Here is a 25697-nt window from a genome sequence, read left to right on the forward strand (position 1 = left end):
CACAAACTCTGTTGGTGTTTTCCTGTTGACCACTAGTACTTTGGATAAGTCTGTTATTCTGTCAATTTTCTGCTATAAAAAGCATTTTTTGTTGCGATCTGAAGGGTTTTTAACAACAAAAGTCTCATGTTGACATGTAAGTTTTCAATGTGAAAGGTTACTTTCTAACTAGTAGTAGCTGAAATAATAAACCAGGAAGGAGCAATTGATATAACCTTTCTAGATTTGAGAAACACGTTTGACACTGTGCCTCATAGAAATGTTATAAATACATTGTAGTCTTTGGGTTTGGATGTCACATTCAAAATATGTAATTGTGGGGGCAAGAAAGGTGATGAGTACCATCAAGGGCAAAACAGCTGTCCAAGAGTGGTGGTCTGGCTTATGCAGCTCTGTCTCTGGCTTTGTTTTATAAGTTGTCTAGCACAACAGACACGAGCTCTAAGGGATCCATGCATAAAGTGGATTTAGAGACAAAAAGAGGTGTTCATTGTTAAACCGATCTGCATAAATCCACACAGAATCCCTTGTACTTTAGGATTTCTGCTAAAACAAGTTAGTGTTTGGCAATGAATCCTTATTTCTTAACTTTAGGATGTCAAAATAGTTGAATGGATAACACAATGGTTGAGTGACAGGAGACAGAAGGTTGTAGTTAATTATTTAAATTCCATTAATGGTTAGGTATGTCTTTTTGCAGATGATACAAAGGTCTGCAAAGGGGTAGACCTTACAGGTGGAACAAGTCAAATGACAAGGGATTTAAGTAAATTAGAAGAAATGGTTAAGAGTGTGACAGCTGCAGTTGAATGTTGATAAGGTAAAATTATGCACCTGGGACATAAAAATCCCAAAGCAGAATATAACATGGGGGACACCGTTCTGTCAGTGACAACAGATTACTTTGTGAGTAATTATTTCTGATGACTTAAAGGTAAGCAGACAATGCACTAAAGTGTTGGAAATAGAAAAGACTAAGGGATCTTTATATGTATAGCTTGGAGAAGAGAAGGGGGAGATGTAACATTTATATACTTAGAAGGAGGGAAGCTTATATTAAAGGTGGTGCAATGTTAGAAGAACTAAAGGTCATAGTCTAAAACTAGAGAGTCAGAGGCTTAGATGTAATGTAAGGAAGTTCTATTTTACTGAAAGAATAGTAGATAAATGGAACAGTGTCCCAGTGGAGGCTAATACAGTGAGGGAATTTAAACGTATATGGTATAGTCATAAAGTTATCCTGACTATAGGACAGGACCAAAGATTGTCCTTACATCAGGAAAAATGGGCAGACTGAGTGTTTTATGGATTGTGCATGGGATGTAATTATTGTGATGACACTCACTTGTGTTTTTTTCCGTTTCAGATTTAAAAGTATGGTTACAATGTTATTTGTCTTTACATACATTTTTTTTTTAGGTTTTATTTAAAATTATGGGGCATGTGCATTCCTTGGAACCTACTGGGTTTAAACCTGAGTCTCAAGGCTTTTACACCAATCTCACGGTGAATGGGTGCACAGTCTAGAGCTTCCTAGAGTAGACTACTTAGAGATCTTCTTATTCTGGGGAAGTGGTATCTTGAGGGGTGGGGATACGAATACACAGTGCCAGACTGGGAATGAATAGCAGCCCTGGAAATATTTGGACATCAGCCCCATGTATCGTATTGTGTGGTCAAGCTCTTGTGGCCACCAGCCAGCAGTCCCTTTAATATTGATTTATGTCATGCCTCAGCCTTCCCTCTATTGTGTATTGTTGCCCCCATCGCCTTGTGTACTCATGCCCCCCAGCCAGCCCCTATTTTTTAGTACCATATTCATCACGTTTTTCCTGACAGGTCCTGCTAACACATGAATGTGGAGCTAGTCATGCATGGGATAGGGCTAGTATTACATAGTACTATCCATAGCCCTGCCCCTTAGTGGCAGGGAGTAGGAGAGGAAGTAGGCAGAAAGTGGGGCATGGCCAAATATCATTTCTCTGCTTGGAGAAAGAGGAGAGTGATCCAGAGATTTGGGAAAGCAGCACTTCATCCAGAGACTCAGCGTTAAACCCAAAGAGTTTTCAGGAATCATCGTATCCTACTCGGATTTAATGATATCTGGGTGTCGATTCTGGATATTAGTATTTCTTGAAAATAATTTGTATTCATCAGCACTATTATTGGAACACATCTGGCTGACACCAATAATAATCTTTGTGAGGACATATTAAAAGATTACTATATGAAGAGTTTCCAGCTGAGCTAATTTTTGGAAGTACCCAGGTATAAGGCACAGATGGCTGGTACATTATCCAAGTTATATTTACCCACTCATATGATAGTTTATGTTCAGCTTCAATAAAGTATTTCTAGTAAGTTGATGCTAAGCAAAAGATAGCAAAATACTCAGAACTGCTTGGTTGACTAAATTACAAACGCTATGGCACATGATAGATTTCAATGACTTTTAAGGGGGTAGTTTAATGGAAAATATTATTTCTTTGTGCACTAGATACATTGTTGTATACAGTAATATATTCTAGCACTGGGGAAAAGTGAGCTTTATTTGATATTTTCACAGTAAATTCATTTACCTGCAGACTTAGAGGATACCATTGTAGGCAAGTCATGTCATATTTCAGTGACATTCCCCACATTGAGCAGATTGTCAATGTAAATGCCAATCTAATGCTTATCTGATAAAGTCCTTTCCTCCACAGAATTTCATAAAACAGAATATCCCTCTAGCGGATTAGAGGTACAGTTCCACTTATGCTATAGAATTAAACTGGTTTATAACTAAGTGCATTCCATGTAATCTCTAGTGCAAATTAGCCTACTAACTAAAGAAAAATAAATACAAATCAAAGCAAGAGCATAACTAATTATTACCCTCCCATGGACCATAGCAAGCATTAAAAAGTATATCATAGTAACTGAACAAGTAAAGTGAAATAATACAGGGAGTGATACTATGCCAAGAGTCTTGTGGGGGCTTAATCTAGTTCCATTTAACTACCTCCTTTATTTTGATGCTATTGATTATATTTATTAAAAAGGTGACCAATTGACTTGTTAGAAGTTCATTGTTGTTCACAATTTTCAAGGTAAGGAATTAAGATCAATTAGTCCCCAACGTGCCACTGCTTGCTAAATCACAGCCATTCTTTTTGAGCATGTTCATCAGAAGTAGTTTGTTGTACAATTGTTGTGATGTGCATTCCAATACCTCAGGATTGGTTTTTCTTTTCAGCACCCTTATCCAGAAGGACTAAGCAAGTTTGGGCAAAATGGAACAGGCCAATAAGACCAATAGAAACAAATCCTGCTAATAGACACAGTGGGGGATGAGAAGACTGGCCAAAAGTCATAAACATAAAGGAGAACAAACCCTGAAGAACTTCAAGAATGTGAATTGTACCAAGGAAAAGAAAGTGGAATAGACACATTAACACTTAGACCTCCAGCTATTGTTCTGTCTCCAAGAAAGCCTCCAGGTCTGATGACCATTATAGGAATGAGGTCTCACATTGACCGGCCAGCACTACATTATTATATATATATATATTGTGACAAAAGGTGTGGTATAGTGATAGATGGCAGATATATTAGACCAGCCTTGGTCAATAGTAGCCTACTTTAACCCCTTCGTGACAAAGGCTGATTCTATTTTTTGTACCCTTCGTGACAATGGCTGTTTTATCGTTTCTGCGGTGTTTGTGTTTAGCTGTAATTTTCTCTTAACCCATTTACTAAACCCACACAAGTTATATATTGTTTTTTTCAGGACAAGAAGGGCTTTCTTCAGACACCATAATTTTTTATATATGATGTAATTTTCTATAATAAAAATAATAAAATATGACGAAAAATTGAAAAAAAAAAAACTTTTCTCACTTTTATTTGAAAAATCTTTTATTCATCATAAAAAACTACTGAAAAAACCTGCTAAATAGATTCTACTATTTGTCCCGAGTTTAGAAATACCCAATGTTTTTATGTTTTTTTGCTTTCTTCTACACGTTATGGGGCAATAAGTACAAGTAGCGTTTTGCTATTTCAAAACCATTTTTCTCTGAATCTGGTAATTCTGTCTCCATGTGGTATTTGGGGCATCTTTGAAGCCAGCAAATTAAATTTACCCCACCAAACCATATATTTTTGAAAACTAGACACCCCAGGGTATTTTAGATGCTGATAGTTTAACCCTTTCCATGCACTAATCCTACCACCAACCCTTGTCAAAGTTTGTGATAGTAATTGTTTTTGCTGTTTTTTAAACATACTTTGTACTTCAGGTGTAAAATTACAGCTCCTGGTATGTTGTTGCTGTCACACAACACCCCGATATGTGTTCAGCAACATCTCCTGAGTACATTGATACCCCACATGCATGGGTTTGTCAGATTGTTTGGGGGCAAAAGGGCCAAATTTGGAACATGCCTCCTCAGCCGTATACCGCTGCATGGCAACAATTGCAGCAAAAATAGTGGGGAAGGAAAGGGTTAATGGCTCTAATAAAAAAAATTAAAAAAACCCTAAAAAAAAAGTACAAAAAAAAAAAAAAAAGTACAAAAAAATGTAAAAAAAAAGAACCCCAAAAACAATTGCCACTATGCAAGATCACTGTTTATGCAGTGATCAATGGCAATGAAGGGGTTAATATTAAATGGGTGGCTCTTATAAGAGCCTTTGGATCAATATATATATATATTATTGAGAATACCTGAAAACACACTGATCTGTCTCTCTCCCTCACTAGAAGCAAGTGAAGGAGGGAGGCAGATCCAATACTGATCAAAGGCAATGTTTAGAAAACATTGCCTTTGATTTAGCAAATCATGATCACTCTTATGAGTGATCTGACCACTAGGGGTGTTATTCACTGGATGTCCATGACATCCAGCAACACCCCCCCCGATGATGACAGCAGGCTCCGCCCCCGGCTTGATGGGCGCCGCCATCTTGAAACACCGCGTGTGTTTTGAAGACGCCGGTACCGGGAAGGTAAGTTAAGCATTTAGGAAGCGATCGCGGGTCGCTTCCTTTGCTAAACAGGTGTTGCAAAGATGCCTCGATACTGAGGCATCTTAGCAACACCAGCTAAGCAAAGGAAGCGACTCGCGATCGCTTCCTAAACCCGTTTTTCGGCGGCGGGCGCCGCCATGTTTGAAAGACGTGCAGTCTTTCAAACCTGTTTTTTTATTTGCTCCTAGGAGCGATCGGGGGGGGGCGGGAATGTTTTTTTTGGTGTTGCTCAATGCCTCGATGTCGAGGCATTAGAGCAACACCGTTTGAGTGAAAAAAATCGATCACGGATCGATTTTTTCACCCGTTTAAAGACGTGCCGGTCCTGGCACGTCAATTGTCATAATCGTCACGATTTTCGGTGACGTGCCCGGACCGGCAATTGTCATCAAGGGGTTAAAATATGTCCCAGGGAAATATGTTGTTTATTTACAAACTGCACTACTGGCAGTTTGCAAAACATGGTAAGGGTCCCTGGGGCGGAGCATCTGGAAGAGCAGGGTGGGCCAGTGCTCCAACAGCACTACTTGCTGTTTTGATCCAGTCCAGAGCCTGTATTCTGGACAGGAGCTCCACAGGTGTGGACTAAGTAACAGCTCACCTGTGGCTGATTAATTAGCAGCCAGAAGGTTAAAGGGATTGAGCCTGATTCAGAGAGAGAGACCAGTGTTATTCCAGCTGGGAGAGCTGATGAACTGAGGAGTGGGTTCTCTCTTAAAACCATTTTTGATGATAACTTGTGAATGTTTGGAGCTGTTTTTACTAAGCAAGTGCTCAAACAAAGACTGTTATCCTGTGCTACTTATAAACGGCTGCTGTTTATTTCTTTAAAATAAACATTGAAGCTGAGCTGGATGTGTCCTGGACTTCATTTACCCTAGAAGACTGTGGTTACAGCCAAGATCCTTGACAAAAAATCCCAAGGAAAAGGGAGGCCTGTCACAATATATATATATATATATATATATATATATATATATATATATATACACACACATCGACATCTACTCAAATATCACTAAGAACCACATATTCCAATTTTATTGCATACTATAATCTCCCGGATATTAAGATCTCAGTGTATTATTTAAATGGATCTAGAATGGAACCAACCAAGGGGGGGAGCTGAATAATAATAGGGACAAGGCAGAGCAGCAGGCAGAGGGATTGTATTGTATTTCTTAATTAACCTATATTTATATCCATATGTCACACTCAAGGGAGTACATTCTGTGTTTGGCATGGGTTCCATGTTCTGAAATGGTAATGCTTAGCCAGTGGCAAATGATATAATACAGATTGCATTAACTTTTGAGTCAACAGAATGCCTGTGCATCAGTGAGAAATTCAGCATCTCAGAAATTAATTTAATAAATATTTTTGCCTAACCGGGAAGCAAGTATAAAGTACTAAAAAATACCCTGTAATTCTAACATTGTGATAATAACTGGATTTTTCACAACCTTTAGTAAACAATGCAGTGGTTAGTATATTTTTTAGATACTGTTATATTATTATAATTATTATTTTTTAGATATTGCAAAATGTCTAATGTATATATAAATACAATAAATATATAATTTAAACAGTACTATTGGCCAACTTCATTTTATTAATAATAACAATACTAACATTTTGCATGTGCGACTATTATGATGGTTAAACCAATATGACAATAGTATGCCCCAAATTTTCATGAAATAAATCAAATATGCTACGTAAAGGAGGATTCAGAAAAATACTGAAAGGTATTTTGGTTAAAGAGGACATGTAAAGCATTATTATTACTTTAACTTACAAATAATTACCAGCCATTTTTGTCTCATATTATGGTTGGAAAAATTCTCATTTTAAGAAAATTTGCCAGAACATTTTACTTAGAGATGCCTTGAGCTTTGTGTGAATTATCCCCCCCCCCCTTTTTTCATTTTTAGCCCTGGGATATTGCTTTAAATTACTGGTGAAAGGAATATCCAAGAAGACAGATGTTTTGATGACATTCCCATCCAAAGACCTCCAGGAACGACAGAAGTGAGATTGAATGCCAATAACGTACTGTTATGTTGCTGTAAAGTTCCACAGTGATATTGATATTAAAAAAAGGTTACACACTTCTATCAAGCAATTTAAACATAATATTTTCATAACAGGCAGCGGGACCCCCATAGTTTAATTTTTACTAGTAAGGATGTCCTGGATGATAACTTTTTGATCCATTAATATTATTACTTATTTATCTTTAGTGCAAAATAGGTTATCCAATACATTTTATCATTAAAAAGACAATCTCTTTTTAAGGCATTTAACATCATCTTCATCTTTAATTACCCTAAGAAGTTATTTCTTACACCCGGGCTGCACAAAAGAAAGCCAATGACCATTTTGAACAGTTTCACATACTTCTTTTAGCAGGTATTATCAATACTCACTAGAATTGCTGCTGTCATCCTTGGTTCCATCAAGAGTTCCATCTGGGTGCATTTGCAAGTAATATCCTTGCCTGCAATATAACCTGGTCACTATGCCCTTGAGCTGGGGATCTGCAAGACAGATATATTGTGCCATTAGTTTAAAAACCTTGCCATCACTGGTAAATTGTGTTTCTCTTGTTTGCGATTTAAAATGTCGTGTGATCCCCTGGCTTTCCATGATGACCCGCTTCAGACAAAAAAAGACATGCATCTGAGAGAGGATTTCTCAGGAAACCTGACTATACAAGTTTTTATGACCTCTTTGCACACTTAACCTTTTCATTAGAAGAGGTGTGGTCACCACCACTGAATACAAGACTAGGTCATGGGTAATCTAGACACATGTCCAGACCTAACTATGAGTATGATCAGAAAAATTCATATTCAAAGATATCATTAAAATGAATCTATTAATACACTATATTATTGGGACATGAATTATATATATATATAATTTATGTCCTAATATATATATATATATAATATCTATATACATAGACTTTGAATCACATCCTATTACTGTTCTAATAACAAAAAAACACCATATTCAGACACTTCTTCTACTATTGGCCTCTTATAATAAGAACAGACAATGAAGGAAAAGGACACACGGTAATAAATGACAAAAATTGGCAAGCAAATAAAATATACAAAAACATAATCTTCCTTTACTATACACTATTGTAATGAAAAGCTTTATCCTTGTAAGACTGTTCTGTTAATGCGAGTTGCAATGCACATTATGATAAATAGAAAGCTATATTAACAGCCAATGGAAACTCATAAATTATCCAATTGTTTCACTTATTGAATTCTATAGGGGTCACAAAATAGATGTTTTTTTAAGAAAACAAATTGTAATCACCTGTAGCTAGGTACACACGGGAAAATATTGTTGATTAATGCCGCATAACACATGAATATAGATGTGCATTGCATGATCAGAATATATAACACATTGCACATTTAACTCAGCACTTCTAGTAAGAACTGAATTAAACCAGGATAATGAAATGTATGAAAATATATAAATTAATAAAAATCATGAAAAGATGCAAAGTAATGTGAAGCAATAAGCACATTATTTCGCCTTAATTTTGTTTCACAAACACACAAATATAAGAAGCTTTGTCCTACCTACTATATTGTTATTTGTAATTCTGTTAACATAAATTTATTTTGTTAATGATATGTTTTTGGACTATGGTCTATCAATGTATTTAGAGTTTTTAACCGAGGCTAAAATGCCTTATTTCTCCCAAGAGAGTCTGACCTATCTTCCTTGGCGCTGTGAGTGTGTAATAATAATATTATCAAATATTAAATTAAGATAATTAAGAGCCAAAATGTAAACATGAATTTGGATGTACTTTAATGTGCAAAATATTTGGTCAATACATCATGCCAGAAAATGTTTAAAATGTAATGTTTTTGTTCATATTATTGGCATAAACCCACAACCTGCTCTGTATTACATATTTCATAACGAGATTACATAGACGCGAATACACACCCAAAACCCTTTCTCTGCACCTTTCAAAAGTGGTAGGCATACCCCCAATTTTTTTTTAAGGATCATTAAATTAACTAAATATTCACATGCTTGCAATACATTTTCCCATGCCATTGGCAAATAAACTGGTTAGACTTGCTGGACTACCAGTGCAGGTGGGGGGGAAGACCATCCATCATAGAAATCATGTGCTTTGCTATAGAAAATGGTAAAGATGCTTAAATACCTTAATGTAAATAAATCAACCACCCCAAAAAAAGAAAAGAAAAAAGAATGAGAAACTTAAAGTAAAGTTTATGCAGGACTACCTCCTTAAGTACAACAAATATATCTGCAAGTCCATATTAATATATATATATATATATATATATATATATTATTGGATTTGTGGATATAGACTTTTGAAAGGACAACTCACACGCAACCATGGGCCACAGGGGGAGCTGTCTCATCAGCCTGTAGTTGTGACCCAGTCGCAACGCCCTTACACTGAAGCAGAGCTTTATATGTTAACTATGGTCTTACCCAATATATTTTTCCTAGGAAAGATTGTGCATTACTGCTATAAAAACAGAATATGTGGCTTGAAACCTGCCATATAATGCCAAACAAGGCAAGAGCACAAGTCAGGAAGAGATTGGTGGAAAGTGTAGGCACCGACAGATGGTGTTTTAAAATAATTGAAAATATATTATAAAATGTAGAATTACCAAGAAGCCAGAATCTCATAATCAATGAACATCAATCTTCAAAGTTCTTGACTTGCATTAATGAAATCCTTTTACATTGACATTTCAGGTCAAATCACAGCCTGATTATAAAACAGTGATATTTAATCTAAAGCGACAATATACAACTACATATAATTAACTGTCCAGATTTTTAAACTGAAATCCATTGTAAAAAAATATTTCTTAAAATACATTTTTACCATTTTATTTTATTTATTTGAACAGGTTATAGATTAAGGAGGTATATAGACTATTTGGTCAATTGAAATATATTCTTTGGTTTGAGATATAAACATAAATTGGCTGGTGGGGAGTCTTACTTTAAAGTAAAACCAGGTTGCTTAAAATGGGAACCTCTGTTCATATTTAGAGTTCCATTACCATATTTAAAGTTATACAATAATGGCAACATCTTAAAAGGGAACAATTAACAAGTTGCAAGGAAAATAACAAAATACCTATATATCTCCATAAAAGGCTGGCATGGGTCTAGAGCTACATTATCCAATGATCACAATCTGGGTATTTGCAGAGGGTGTCTGTGTCAATGGGAGTCATCCACATCCATTTCTAATGTTGGTAAACTCAAAGGGATGCTCCATAACATACTTTATTCCAGCATTATTGTTTGCTAATTTTATGTTCTGCCTATGGTAACCAATGTCTTAAAACAGCATTGCATGAGCCATTTGTCATCATGGTACCTGATGCCTGTACCTGGGAACTACCTAGGGTAGAGGTACACAGATTGACCCCTCTTTTAGAGTGGTTTTATGAATGGACAGGGCTGGCCACTTATAGGGGTGGGGCTGGCCCCAGAAAGCCTTTAGTGGGTGGGGAACAGGAAGGACACAGGTAGGGATGTCCAAGATGCCCAAGCATTGCCAAACGTTGCGCCTCTACCCAGAAAAAAAAACCATTATGTGCAATATTAGTTTTTTGTTTTTTTCATATATTGTGATGTTAAGTTTTTTTTACATGTGCTTTAAACGTATCACAATAACGTTTTCACAATTTTGCTTATACTGGTGAAAAACTGGTGTAATAAACAGCATCAGGATGGCAAATTTCAGCAAGAGAGCCATGTCCAGCATTATAACAAAAGGGCAACCAAAAAGACTGCTGGCAATACCTCCCACTGCAACAGATTCAGAGCATGTTCACACAAACTAAAAGACTGCACAGAAAGGTCAGCACATCAGGTAGTCATGGTTCAATATCCATCTAAACATTGGCAGTTATCTTCTTTCATTCATCATCTGTGGCTATATGTAGAACTGAACTAAAAGTGTCCTTTTCAATAACGTCTGCTTGGCAAGTGTAAATAATGTGGTCAAAAAAAGGAAAATTGGTTTGTGAAACCTTTATTAGACATAAAAAGAATCCCTTATCTTTTAGGGAACAATCATTTTTTCCCTACCATATTTGATAGCAAACTGTAGGATATAAATTATACAGAGCACATGTGATGCAAAGTTTTTAGAATGGTTATAAAAATGGTTACTAATGGGATGCAATAGTGACACCATTTTTAAACATTTGTACCAGGATCACTTTTAATACCATAACTGAACATTTGTGGCTATATCATGTAAAAAATATTATTTCTATAGATTTTGTAATCATAAAAATGACCATTATAGGTCAACATCTCATTCATTATTCATCATTAACTCAATGTGTTAATGCTTAAACAATTTAAATGTGTATTCAATGTATTACATTTGGATTTTTGCCCAGTAAAGTGATTAAAAAACACCTTAAGCTGAGAAGTAGACATGACCAAAGAATATATATATAATTAATGGAGGGCTACATTTTTCAAAGTCTGGATATGCATGTAAGAGCCAGGATCTAAAAATCTATGGAATTATTCTTTTAAAACCCATGTGCAGGTGGTTCTTTTAACAGATGGAGTACAATGCTTCATTGGTTTTCACTCTATATTGCAATCAAACCCCTAAAAATCACTCATCCTTACAAAGTGTGATCTACCCTTTAAAGCTCTGAGTCACAACAGTGTGCAGAAATGTTATAATAATAATCTTCTGAAGCCATACTCAATTTCATAAATATCTTAAACCACAAAAAACATTTTGGTAAAACCCCACCCCTAGCTATACCCCCCAAAATGAGTTCCCCTGTGTCCATTGAGATACACAAATATGGCCATATTCCAATATTCTACGCCAACTGGTCTTGCTAAGGCTAGTCCCTACACTGCCACTATGGGTCGTAATTGTGAGAAATTCCAGGTAAATATGATGCAGTCACCTTGTCAGCCACTGGAATGTTTCTACTCTAAATGTGGAAACGTTGGTCATATTTACAAAATACTAAATGTGGAGGAAAAACAGGAATATTGGATTAGTTTCCAGATTCTTTGCTCCATTTTGTCATCAAATTACCATTTCTCAACACGACTCAACAATTTAATGTGCATCAGAAACAGTACAACATTCTCAAACCAATCATCAATGATCTAGAACAGTTCATGATTTAGGGACTAATCAAAATCTAGGATACCCAATAAACCAAGAGAGTTCCCAGATAAAGTTCATTTTTAGTTACAATCCTGTAGCTATTTATCAATTATACGTACTTAATGTAAAACTATGTTACAAAGATTTGCCATAGTTTGATCTGCACTACTCTAGGAGCAAGCAGTCTTTATGTTCAGTACATATTGTAAGTGCCGAAACCTGTTCTGTGTCTTGGCATTTAAACAACTCCTGCCCTAAGGGCACAGGTTCAGTCTTCTGTTTTTTTTTTATCTTCTTTTGAAAGACTTGTTCCTTGGAGAAAATGTTCTAGTTAAGTCTCAACAAGCTAGAGGTTCAATGTGTGGCAGAACTAACACTTATTTGGAAGAACAGACAGACATGCCGTGTGCAGCATACCTCAAACTGTAACATGAATTTGTGCTTCACAAGAATAAATCACAATTGTATTTAAAGTAATACTATAGTTATAGATACATAGAACTCTATACTGTGCAGGATTTGTGGGTGGGAGATGCAGGGCAAACCCTAAGATACCCCTAAGATACCCTAAGCAAATTATGACATCAGGTTCATCCCTCATGCATGCACTTGCTTGGTTACACAGGAAAAAAACATGTCTCAGCCATTGCCACATTATTGCAAAGGGGTATTTGCCTTCGGTTTAGCCCCCAGGCACCCTCTCCAAGGCCACCGTCCTTACTGCGGAGCACTAAGTGCTGCACAGCACCTGCCATCCTAGGCATCACTCCAGACATCGCTAGCTCAGTGCCCTGAGCTGATCGGATTTTTATGCTTTATTTATGTAATTCTAACAATTTAAAGTCATTGCAAATAATGGGCAGACTAGATCAGCTAGGGTCAAATAGTATGTCCATCATCATACAAATTATACACTGTATTTGGTGGAATTAAATTAGAAATAATTAGTTTTATCTTAGGGCAGAGGTGGGGAACATCCAGCCCACGGGCCGTATAAGGCCCAGAAAATCAATTGGTCTGGCCTATGGGGCAAAACTGTGACCGGGCCCATGATCACTTCCGCAGGGGCCTGCTGCATAATGTGCGAGCAATGTTTCTTGTACCACCCAGGGGAAGCAGGAGCCCAGCAGAGTTGTGTCAATTTACGTCATATCAAATGACCCTGCTCCGTTACTGCTTCCCCTGGGCGGTAAAAGAGCATTTTTTACAGAGAGTGCGAGCAACACAGAGGGAAGCGGCGGCCCTGCAGAAGTCTTCGAGAATCACAGAGAGATCTGCTGTCCAGGTAAGGGGTGGAGGAGGGTGTATGAATGAGTAAGTGTGATTGAGGGAATCAATGAGTATCCGTATGAGGGAATATTTGTGAATGAGTATATCTAAATGATCTGTGGAAGCGGGAATTAATGAGTTTCTTTGAATGAGTGGATGAGTGAGGGAATATTTGTGAATGAGTACATGTGAATAAGTATCTGTGGGTCAGGGAATGAATAAGTATCTGTGAATGAGTGAATGAGTGAGTGAGTATCTGAATGAGTGAATTAATATTTTTGAATGAGTGAATTAATTAATATTTATGTGATAACATGGATGTGTAAGTGGGGGGCATGGCACAAGGAGGCTGGTTGAGGCAGTGATGACAGAGGGAGGCTGTATGTGGCAAATATGCCACAGGGAAGCTGTTTGGGGGCAAAGATGGCAAGTCCTATGCGCCCAGTCTGCGTGCTAGGCAGGTCCTGTAGAGGCAATCTGGGTGCCAGGGCTGTTATAAATATCCAAATGGCACTTGGCAGAAAAAAGGTTCCCCACCCATCTTAGGAGATCATTTTGAGGACTAATAGAAAGCAGAAAACAAGTCTTAACCAGGGGACTATTCTCTGCAAAGCAATTTAATGATCACATTAAAAGGAGGACACTTTTATTTTAAAGGGGCAACTGGGAAGGGGGTCCTATTGTTTTGCATTCCAAAAGTGCTATTTTTTTGCCTATAAAATACAATATGTATTTATTCTTTAGTTCTAAATAAAAATGTATATTATTGTCCTACTTTTAACAATTTTGAAAAAGATGATTTATATTCAGACTAATTAAGAAAAGTAATATGAAAAACAATAATCCTCAACTGAGTAGTTTGTATGCATATGTTATATACCACTAAAAATATAAATACTGTTGGAATAATATTCATCAGGGAAACTTGTGAAGGAATTCTGCAGACCTATTTTAAGTTTGCTGCTCTCATAAAAGAGAAAGATCACAAACATGAAAGGGAAAACAGATGTCTGCCGGGGATCCCTTCGTTTACACAGAATTCTTTTTTTAATACTACAAAGATGGGGTTGGTGGGATCTCCTGTGAAATCCCTTAAAAAATACTATTTCAAGACATGCATATCTTGAAAGTTGAAAAATGCTATCAGTCAAAGCTAAAAAAAGAAAAAAGTACAATAGAATCTCAGAACTTGACACCGGATAACAAACATTCATTAGGCTGCCCAGTTTTTCCTGCCATAAAAAACTCAAACCTTATTCCTTCCCAGGTCTTGATTCAGGTCCCTATCCCTGTCATGTTTAAATTTCCTCACTACATTAACATCTACCATTTTTGCCGGGAGACTGTTCCACTCATCTACCACCCTCTCAGGTAAGTAAGACATCCTTACATTACAACTAAGCCTCTTACCTTCTAGTTTTACACAATCAAGTCTTGGCTTGACATTTGTGCTTTGAAATATTTTCTAACACGTTTTGGCCTTCAACCATTCACCATTTTAGCCCCCCTTCTCTGATCTCTCTCCTGATTATCTATACCTTTCTGGGCTCCCCAGAAATGTATAAAATACTCTAGATGCGGTCTGATTAGAAACCTATAAAGTGGCAGAACCACCTCTCTCTCTCTTTCTTCAAATGTCACTCAGTACCCCCATTATTATATTTTACCTTGGCTTCTCATGTCCCAAAAGCATTATTTTACATTTTGCCAATACCAAACTTCCTCTCTTGACCATTCTTGTAATTTATTTTAATACCTCTGCTGTCTCTGAGGACTTAACTACTAATACGATAGATACATTTATTTATCTACTGACACAGGACCACAAGATGCCTGACATGCTATTGATACAGATTTTAAGCCTTTTAAAGGGGGATTAATGCCTGAAACAACCACAGTCGTTCCGTTGTCTGTCCACAGAATTCTTCTACCTGATCATTACTTCCAACAAGTTTATTGTGTTTATCGGTTACTAGAGCTTCATTCTGGAGACCTGTCAAATAAGGGTTCTAGTGAGTAATACTGAGTTCATATGCATATGGTGATGATTTGCTCTTTATTTTGGATATATATTTGACATTTCATATTTTTGGAAATACTATTTAATATTACTCATGCCCTTTGGGTTCGTCTATTAACACAAGAGGTTAGATAAGTGATAATATACTCTAGTAGACCATTTCAGGGAAGAAAAGCACAAGTTAATCATGCTGTATAAAATGTCGCTTTAATCTATTCTCTTATTTCTCATTCATAGCGACTGTTATATAATTAAATGCTGGAGCATATTAGAGAAGTCTAAAATGTAATGTCATACCACAGCAGAGATAATTTTTTCTTCAAATTGTGCTGAACTTCAAATAATGTTAACTGTAACGCAAGTAACTATTTTTAATGTGGAACTCCTTGTCAATTCTTATCCTTTTTTCATGTCATGTTAAATCAGGTAGTAGCCGGCAGATTTCCGCACAAGAGGATAAACCAAGCAAATGCCCTAAATAAAGTGTATGGCTGAGAAAGCTGTAAATACTTTAGAAGCAGGAAGGGACTGAGACTATCCAGGGCCAACAAAAGGTCATGCCCCCCCCCATGTGGTGATGCCCCTCACTTAGCCACACCCTATAATGACCATGCCTCTTTCTGGTTAAACCCCTCCCTTGTGGTTACACCCAGCCCCCCATTTTTCTTATTAAATATATATTAAATAATAAGGGCAACAATTGAATACAGAAACAATCTGAAAAATATAAAAATGTATTTACTATGACTGTAAACAAGAACTAGGAATTACAAAGGCTCATTAAAAGCATATTAAGAATTTGACACAAAAAGGTCTTCTCAAAATGAAGTGTTTTACCAAATTTGAATTTACTATTATATACATGAATGTTTACCCTAAAACTTACAGGAGAAGAACAGTAGACTGGCTTGGCTTATGTTTTGGCCTACAACTTACAGAAGGAGCAAAGAGCTGAGTTCACTGGGTAAATGGGCTGAATTGTCCTTAATAGGGTAAATGTCTATCGGTTTACAGGGTGGTCCTCAAAGGTTCATGGGTCTTAGAGTGCTGACACTCTAGACCTCTTTAAGGTCCATACGCATCCCTTCCCATCGGTAAACAGGATTTTATCTCTGACACCACTTTGAGGGTAGTCCACGCACCTTGAGATGCCATCCCCCTCTCCCCCAAAGGATCTATCCCTTCACCCCAGAATATTTCAGATGAAAGGATGGGTCCGCATGTGGGGATGACATTTCTGAGGGACGATAACTTAATCCCAGACAACTCCTGGAGAGCCTCAAGGATGACAGGCTCTCAAGGTATTTTCTAGGATGACAGCCCTTTAAGACCACATCACTCCCAAGTGGGAGTTATATGCCATCAAAGAGTTTTCAATTAAGACACCCCTTTGAGGGCCCCTCACTCTTTTGAGCTGCCATCACACCCTTGGGGACCCATCCCTTCATCCCAAGATGGCTGGAGTGAAGGGATGGGTCCCCAAATGGGTGTTGGCAGCTCAAGGTAATGAGTATCTACCTATGTAAAATTCAAGAGAAAATATATTGTGGGCCCCCAACGTTATAAATCATAGAAGCGTTTGCTCCTTAGCACCCTTCCCAGCACTGCCTATAATCCAGTCCCAGAGCTCGTCAAATAACTGTTTGATTTTTGACACGAGTAACCTTGCATTTTGTTTTCTAATAGTATTACTCACAGATTAAGTATATTAAATAAACGTTATTAAGTATCTCCTAGTAAAATAAACATATATTGTTTTTAGGCTGCTTGTCATATTGGTGGATATAATTGCACCTGTAATGCAACTGATAAATTACTATATGTCTAGTCAATGTGAAAGTTTCTTAGTGTGATATAGGTATATTATATCAGGTGTGATATTAGGTATATAAGGTATATATTAATATTGCATTAAGAAAATGCAATGTGGCTATTTATTAAGATATAAAGTGTGAATTATGGTCTTGTTGATAAAGCAGCCAATGAAATGGTCACATCAACAGCATTTCACCAGCGGCTACGATGATAGAACCATTTTCCACACTATTCACTTGAATCCGGTTTTTATAAATAATCCCAATATGTTTTAAATTTCAAACTTTTATATCAACTCTGGCTCTCGAAATATAGAGCTGTGCAGCTCCCGGCAATGTGTATGAGTCATTGGTGGACAGAAGGCCCTTACTAGAGTAAGTTAGGCTCCATTTCCTTGTCAAATTTGCTTTAGGGCACCAATATTACTGAAGGACTTGCTTGACTATGCTCCCTGAGCTGGATACGCAGACTTACAGCGGTCAAAATGTCTTTTCTCTTGATTTATGACTTGATAATAATACAGGATTTTTGGTGAGAGAAAAAGAGAGCTGAAGAGAGAATGTCAGGCTGCGTGTCCGCAATTAACTTTAAAGATTTTTCTGGATAAAGTTGCAACTGCTGTGCTGTTAACCTTTGGACTGCTATGTGTAATGACAGCTTGTATATGAAAATGGACGTGTATATGAAAAATGCTGGGTTTTTTTTTAAGAGAGAAGGTGGAAGAGTACACAGACACACACACACACACTCATTAGCTTAGCTGGCCAGATCTTGGTCAGGTGAAGACTACTGTTTAGTAAATAGGAGTAGGTTTTAATTTATTTAAATAAAAGCCTGAAAAAACTCTAGGGTCTCGGATCTCCTACCTTTCCTGCAGCCCGCAGTGTCCTGGGAGGTACCATCCTACCATATATATATATATGACACTATATATAGACACTCAAATACATTGGCATTACATACATTTATCATAATTGCCCCATGATTTAAAAAAAAAATACCAAAGTAAACAAGGCCCTGAAATTTTGTATACAACACAGGTTTAATAATTTAGAATGTCTAACAATTAAAAACCCAATACACTGAATACGTGTAAAAAAACCCAAAAAAACCCCAAAAAACAGTGTTTATTACACCAAAATCTCACATATACAGAAAAAGTAGCTGCTCTCTAAGGAAGCAGTGATTTCAATGGGAGGAAGAACCTACATTGTCCATGTTTCCACTTTTCACTTTCACGTGTAAGGTTGTTTTAGTAATTCTACTCATTTGAAATATACCTTCCTATTTCTTTATATATCTGGGGGGTTTTTTTACTGACATAATCATTCTCTTGTCTTTCATTCAGGCAATAGAGCAGTTTTGCAAAGCATATCTATATCCTTCCTTGAGAGAGGGGGCTAAAATAAATAATATTCTGGATAGCCCCTCACCAGCAACCTATAAAGTGCACTTCACTCTTTGCACTAATGAATTCTGCTACCTAGCAACCTCTTTTCATTTCCTGCCATATAATGCCTGCCTACCTTTAAGTCATCAGAAAAATCGACTCCAGGCTCTTTTCACAGTGCTCTGAACATTATATTCTACTTTTCAATGTTAATGTCCTCGTTCAGTAAATTTTTATTTATCAACATAAACGTCAGTCACCAAAACTCAACTCAATATGTTAACATATTCCTAAATACCACTGTATGTTAGATTGACTGAATCAGAGAGACTGATGGATATAGGCAATAGCTAGATGGTTCTAATAGTTATTGCGTGCCATTTAATTCACTCCATACCACAAGGCATTTACTAGAACTTGCCACAGCTTGGAAGCAACACTTTTGTACTCTAGCACTACAGTAACACGCAAACTGTGATTTAACACTTCGCACTTCCTAATAATTGTTTCACACTTGCAATAAGTGAGTTGGTATAAGGACTGCCCTTCAATGAAATTACCTTCTCCTCTTGTATCTGTATGTCTGCCCATTTTCTACTTTTACTTAGACTATCAATTGTAAAGGGCCGGCACATCCAATTTTATGCATATCTGTATGACTACTGAGCTACATTAACTAAAGACATTTGGGGACATAGAATCCGTTTGCCGGTCTATAAATTGATGTTGAGTTGTAGTACAAATGCTAAGCACACATATGCTGTTAAATGCACATCCATGGGTGTGTAACTTTGCCAAAAAAACTGTGCTTGAGTGGAAACTAGATAATAAATCCCACATTACTGTGGACACAGTGGACAGGATGATAATTCTTGCATATTAAAAATCTCTTGTAAACATTTGGGGTATGAAGTGTTTTACTTGAGGGTACGAAGCAACCCTCAGTGGAAGTATGAAGAATTTTCACTTTGACTGCCTTTTCAGCTGTAGCTCTAGAAAACTGACATAGAATTGTCCATGACGAAATACAGGTTGGGACAAATATATTCCAATAGTAATTAAAGTCTGACCCTGACTTTTGTTCACTGCAAAACTTAACTGGAAGTTGCCTTAGTTTCAGAATAAATGGAAAATCACTATCCGAGGGTGTCAAATCAATATAAAATCCATACTACGGAAAATAGTGTAGTTGGCCACAGGTTCTGTATCATTTCGATTATCCGACATTTGCAAGAGTGCACAGTACGTACCAAACATTTTTTAGCCTAAAGGAATAATCGCGGTATAGTCCCAGTAAAATTAGTTCAAGTACACAAGGGCAAAATCCCAGTAAAATTGCCTCTAAAGTGTGACACTGGTTATCATACAATTATTTTCAACAGTGTATTTTACTTTGAAGGTAAGTGGGCATTTTGCTGTTAATTTAGCTTTAAAAGGGTCATGGGCAGCCAAGGCTCATTGATGCACGTGGATGGCAATGGAAGGCCTGTGCTGTCAAATCCAACAGACGAGCTACTGTAGCTGAAATTGCTGAAAAAGTTAATGCTGGTTCTGATAGAAAGGTCACAGAACATACAGTGCATCACAGTTCTTGGTGCCAGATACCACAGCACACCTTCAGAGGTCTAGTGGAGCCCATACCTCGGTTAGGGGCTGTTTTGGCAGCAAAAGGGGGACCTACACAATATTAGGCACGTGGTCATATATATATATACACACACTATATATATATACTACCAATATTAAAAAGTCACCGAAAATTTGGATTAGTGGATACGTGCTGTTGGAACACAGGAGTGATGGCTGCTGATTGGGGGACTCTTTACGGCTATGAAGATATTCCATTAAAAATCATCCGTTTCCAGCTCCAAGTACTTTGCTACATTAACAATATCTGCACTGTATTTCTGATCCATTTGATGTTTATTTTAATGGACAAAATTTGTTTTTCTTGCAAAAACAAGCACGTTTCTAAGTGCACCCAAACTTCTGAGCAGTAGTGTGTGTATCTAGTAGTGTGCATAGTCTGCACTCATCAGACTATACAAATAGTTACCCTGGTGCTGTAGTTTCACATGTAAACTACAAACAAGAAATAAGCACTTATGAAGTGCTTATTTCTTGTTTATATAAATACACTTATATTATACTTCCTTTTATACCCCATATACTCTAACCTGTGGCAAAACCCAGGCCATCTGATGAATAGTAGTGCCACCTACTGGTTAGCTGTAACAGTTCCGCTATAACATCAAACTGAATAGAGCATTTGTGATGACTTGAGGATAGTTTCTAGGCAACTGGGACTTTTTATTCTAGTGGTTTACAGATGATTTCACAAATATGTTCTACAGAATATCATCGGAATTTTATTATGGTTTACTGATTTTTCTTTATTGTGGGTCTCCTATAGTGATGTAGCAATCTAATCATACAGATACATAATTTTATAAAGCAAACAAGGTAACAGCTGCCCAATGAAAGGACGTGTTGTTTTATGCGTTTTGGTCTGGGGAGGGGTTCATGTCCTACGTGTCATTATCTTTTAGCTGCTTACTGAAGTGTGGCCCCATTACCCATATGAATGAAGGCATTTGCATGCTAACTATAAGTACAGTCTTAATTATAGAGAGGTGTCTAAGTATACAGTAGAATTTAGGCTTATGTGAATACAATTTGATATTGTTGATGGCCGATTGCTTCCACAGCTCTCCAGTTGGGGAAGGGGAGAAGCACAGGGAGAAGAATCATCTGCCCTTAAAATTAACATCTTACAAATAGCTAACTCGGTCTATAAAATTATATATTTTTAAATGTTTCTTTTGCTAAAAACAAAAGAAAAAAAACATCCTGTTCCAAGCAGTTATATAAAATTAAACACAATCCCTTTTAGTGCAGCAGTCACAATCTGACCTGTAACCAAAAAAAGATTATTTTGACCCTAAGAAGAAACCTTCAGATGATACAAAGTGGAAAGAAAGGGAGGAGGGCATTGAATTAAAAGAGAACAAAGTCACTAAAACAGCGGCAGCTGATCTATGAAACCGTAGTGTCGTTGAAGTGACTCCACGTCTACATGTGCTCATCAGCACATTAACACACTGGCACGCATATTCTACGTCCGCATTTGCATTTACAGTGCTGAGTCCACATATCTTCCTTGACCTATTTTTATTTGTTGTGGAGCTTGAGTAAAGGTTAATGTATAGTATAAGATAAAAAATATCAACTTCACATTGTGTTCAACCACAACTCTAGCCCAAGTAACTATGCTATTCATGTAAGACTTCATTTCAAATACATTTCTTTTCCCAAAGTTGATTTCAAATTTGTATTTACTCTACTAAGATTAGGGTTATCACATGTACTGAATAGTCCCCAGCTTTGGCCTGACCTGAGTGTGAGTGGAGCAGGCAGCTGGAGAGGGTGACTACCCCTATAGCATCCAAAGGTAACGGTAATGGATCTCAAAGAGAGAGGAGAGAGCTTAGCTTCACAGAAAGGAGAGAGTGGTCCACTGAGTCAGGATAAGGGGGCTCTGCCCCAGAAGATAGGAATAGGGAATTTGTCATTTATGAAGCTACACCCCCACGGAAGCCACACCCCTGTCCCCGAATCACACTCACTAAATATGGCCCCCTTAGTAACATAAGTGACACAAGAGAGATGTACATGTAAATTAAAATTTTGTTTCTCGTCAAAATGTTCTAACTTCAAGATTTAGATTTACTTGTTAAAAATCCCAATTCAAGACATTCTAATAGTAATATCATATATCCATTTTTGTCTGTTCTGTTCCATCAATAAATGTTTCCAAGCAGGAAAATAAATCCCATGCATGGCACATGTCTATTTTATTTATAGCAAGTGGAGTTTATCTGGAATCCCCAATCCATATAGCTCTTAAATACAATAAACAAAATAATTGGTCAAACGCTTCTCTTTCTCTGTGCATACATCTCCAATATTCTGGCCTCTTGAAGTACTTCCGCAAAAAGGAAGAGCCACGGCATCCAATACAAGGACAGGCTCTCCCCGTTCTTCCAATCAGGCAGAGTGTAATAAAATGTATATAGGGCCAAAACAAACTTCAAATAATTGGAACACATATAAATGTATGTGCGTCAAAAATAGGCAGAGTCACTTAGATGCAAACAAAGGTGAAACATTTAATACAAACAAAAATAGACGAATATAAAAAGTAGGTAACAAAAATACGAAACAAGTCTTACAAAAACTTGGAGAGGAATTTAGTTCATGACATCTGTCCTATGCATTCCTGAGGATGGAGGGAGGGAGTGTTGGGACGTGAAGAGTCCGTGGATGGCAAGTACATCTTCTCTCGACCTCTCTTCCCATGCCTCTCCATGTCTTACAAAAGCCTAGCTTATATGTGCCTTGGATAGTGATGTCAGTCTATTGGTCTTCACCTAATTGGGTAAACATGCTCACTAAGATCTTTACACGTCGAAATCCTATTTTAGGTAGTCACTGTACGTATATTGTAATGCCCTTTTAGAGTTACAACTATACCATGCATTAGCAAGTTACTATCCTATCTATAGAACGCCTGTTCAGCAAATCCTTCATTCCATATCTTAAGGTCAAGGAAACCTTGAAGCCTATCATTGAAACATATTAATATATCTTAATAATCATTTATTTATGAACAATGATTACATATCTTTGACTATTGCCTATACCAATAATTATATATGGTCCATTTCATATTACTAGGGTTAAAAGAGATGTTAAATGTGTTAGAATCTTTTACACAGAGGGTGTGCGCGGAGGCTCTGTCTTTTTGCCAAAGTACCTAGATAACTGAGCTGAGACCACAGAGATGCGGATGAAGAAAAAAAAAAAGACTTTCTTTACTGAGAGGGTGGTAGATACGTTTAACAGCCTCTCAGCAGATGTAATAGATGCTAGTGTAATAAGCAGGGGCGTGCTGGGCCGGGGGGCAATTGCCCCTCAGGCCGCCCTGAATCCGGGCTGGCCGGGATGCCGGCAGACGAACATTCATGGCAGCCGCAAAGTTAAAAACTAAGCGGCTGCCACCGGGACTGTCCGCCGTGCCGGTAGCGTACCTGGCAGGGGGGCGGTCCGCCTGGAGTGCCGCTCACTGAGAGGTGCCGGAACGCCTCCAAAAACAATGCGCGCGGCAACTGTGGCTGTGCGTCGGGACGATGTCAAATCCCGGCGCACAACACTGAAGCCACGCCCACTGTCTTCCGCACACCAGAAGGACAGGACACAGAAGAGGAAGAATGAAGAGGAGGAGGAAAAGTGACAGTGCCAGAGGAAAGGTAGGGAAATATTAGTAAGTGTGTGAGAGTGATGGGTGTTATGCTGTAGTTTATGATGAATGTTTGTGAATGAGGGTTTGAGATTGCATGGAAGTGTGGGGGGGATAGCAAGGCATAGGGAGGCTGTCTAGGCATGATAGGAGTGTGATTGCTGTTATCAATTTTTTTTTTGTCCAACTGTGGTGCGTTAAAAACACTTTTATTAAAAGTAAATTACATACCAAAATTGGACAGAAAAATTCAATAACAGTATTAATATATATATATATGATTGCAAACAGCAATCACACGCCTATCATGCTAAGTCAGCCAGTACATGCTAGAACCTGGGCATGATAGGATTGTGATTTCTGTTAATTATATATATATATATGTATATATATAGGTATATATATATATTTATATTGTTATTGATTTTTTTTTTGTCTAATTTTGGTGTGTTACTTTTAATAAAGTATTTTAAAAGTAGTTTTTTTTTCGTTTTTGGTCAAATGAATGCAGAATTTTCAGTTTCGGTCCAGAATTTTCATTTCGGTGCATTCCTACTATGTACTAAGCCAGTCACTGAAGTGTTAGGCCTACACCACATCAATGTTTGGCTTAGTAAATAGTGATATGGGTTGTACAGCAGAATTGTCAGTGTCTGGCTCAAAGTATGGGCACACATTGACGGTGGTACAGCGTAATCCCTAAGTATATAATGATAACAGTTATGCTGTACCACCGTCAATGTTTGCCTATCCATAGAAACTATTCAGTTTGAAAGTGTGTGTGTGTGGGGGGGGTGCCACATGCAGGATCTGCCACAGGTGCCAAATACTCTAGGTACGCCCTTGCGTTGTGTGGCAGTCAGCCCCAATGGCCATTCCTCAGCTCTTCGTCCCACGTCTTAAAAGGAGTGGGATAAAGAGCTGAGGCACGGCTATTGGGCAGCGCGGTGCGTGCACGCCGGCCACTTTAATTTCATTAGGCGCCGGTGGAGTGACTGCCGCACGACGGCCGCTTTCAATGTCGCTCGCAGCCGCTTTGGTGGCGCAATGGGCCACTTGACTAGACTTGCCCCCCAGGCCTTAGGCTGCCAGCCCTCCCCTGGTAATGAGTATCCATAGTATAGGCAAATGACTATCCTGAATGTAAGACAAGACCAAGGACAGTTTAAGGTCTTTATATCAGGAAAAGTCTTTATATCAGGAAAAATGGGGGGACTAGATGGTCTGAATGGTTATCTGTCATCAAATTCTATGTTTCTTCTCTTTAGACAGGCTAGTGGGGTTTGGACATGCCCACTCTGTCTGCTTCCACACACACACTTCGGCAGAGAAGGTAGGGAAATATTAAGAGAGAGTGCGAGAGAGTTAGTGAGAATGTGGGTGAGGGTGAGTGACAAGCCCTTAGTTTTAATTAGCTGTGTGATGGTGCCATGAGGTCTGAATAAAAGATGACCTTGATTATAAGACAAGGTTATTTTTTCAGATGGTTTTTTTTCTGAAAAAAACCCCCCAACAAATCTTATAATATGGTAAATGTTGTAGATTACACAGCTACATACGGAAAACAAAATTACATGACTACTGTTCAGTATATTAAGCATCCTTTACCCCCACTCTTTATAAGGCCTCAAAGAAAAAAGAAAGAAAGGACAATGGAAGTTTTTTTTAGCAGGGTCGTGATAGATCGACAACC

The 25697-nt window shown here is 37.7% G+C and overlaps 1 protein-coding gene across 4 annotated transcripts in view; it reads right to left on the reverse strand.

Moving 5' to 3' along the window:
• Nucleotides 1-25697, reverse strand: part of LOC149299924 (fibroblast growth factor 14-like) — a 278072-nt gene that overhangs the window by 69749 nt on the left and 182626 nt on the right. For 3 of the 4 annotated variants that reach the window (XM_089485820.1, XM_089485819.1, XM_089485821.1), the window contains one exon: nucleotides 7443-7553. The exons of the other annotated variant lie outside the window; for it this stretch is intronic. In XM_089485820.1, the coding sequence (XP_089341946.1) occupies nucleotides 7443-7553 (111 nt within the window). The remainder of the gene's footprint in view (nucleotides 1-7442; nucleotides 7554-25697) is intronic. 4 annotated transcript variants of the gene reach the window in all.

Source organism: Sceloporus occidentalis, unplaced genomic scaffold (genome assembly GCF_023333645.1).
Source record: "Sceloporus occidentalis isolate IW3139 unplaced genomic scaffold, rSceOcc1.0.p SCAF_27, whole genome shotgun sequence".
In the NCBI taxonomy this organism is placed as follows: domain Eukaryota; kingdom Metazoa; phylum Chordata; class Lepidosauria; order Squamata; family Phrynosomatidae; genus Sceloporus; species Sceloporus occidentalis.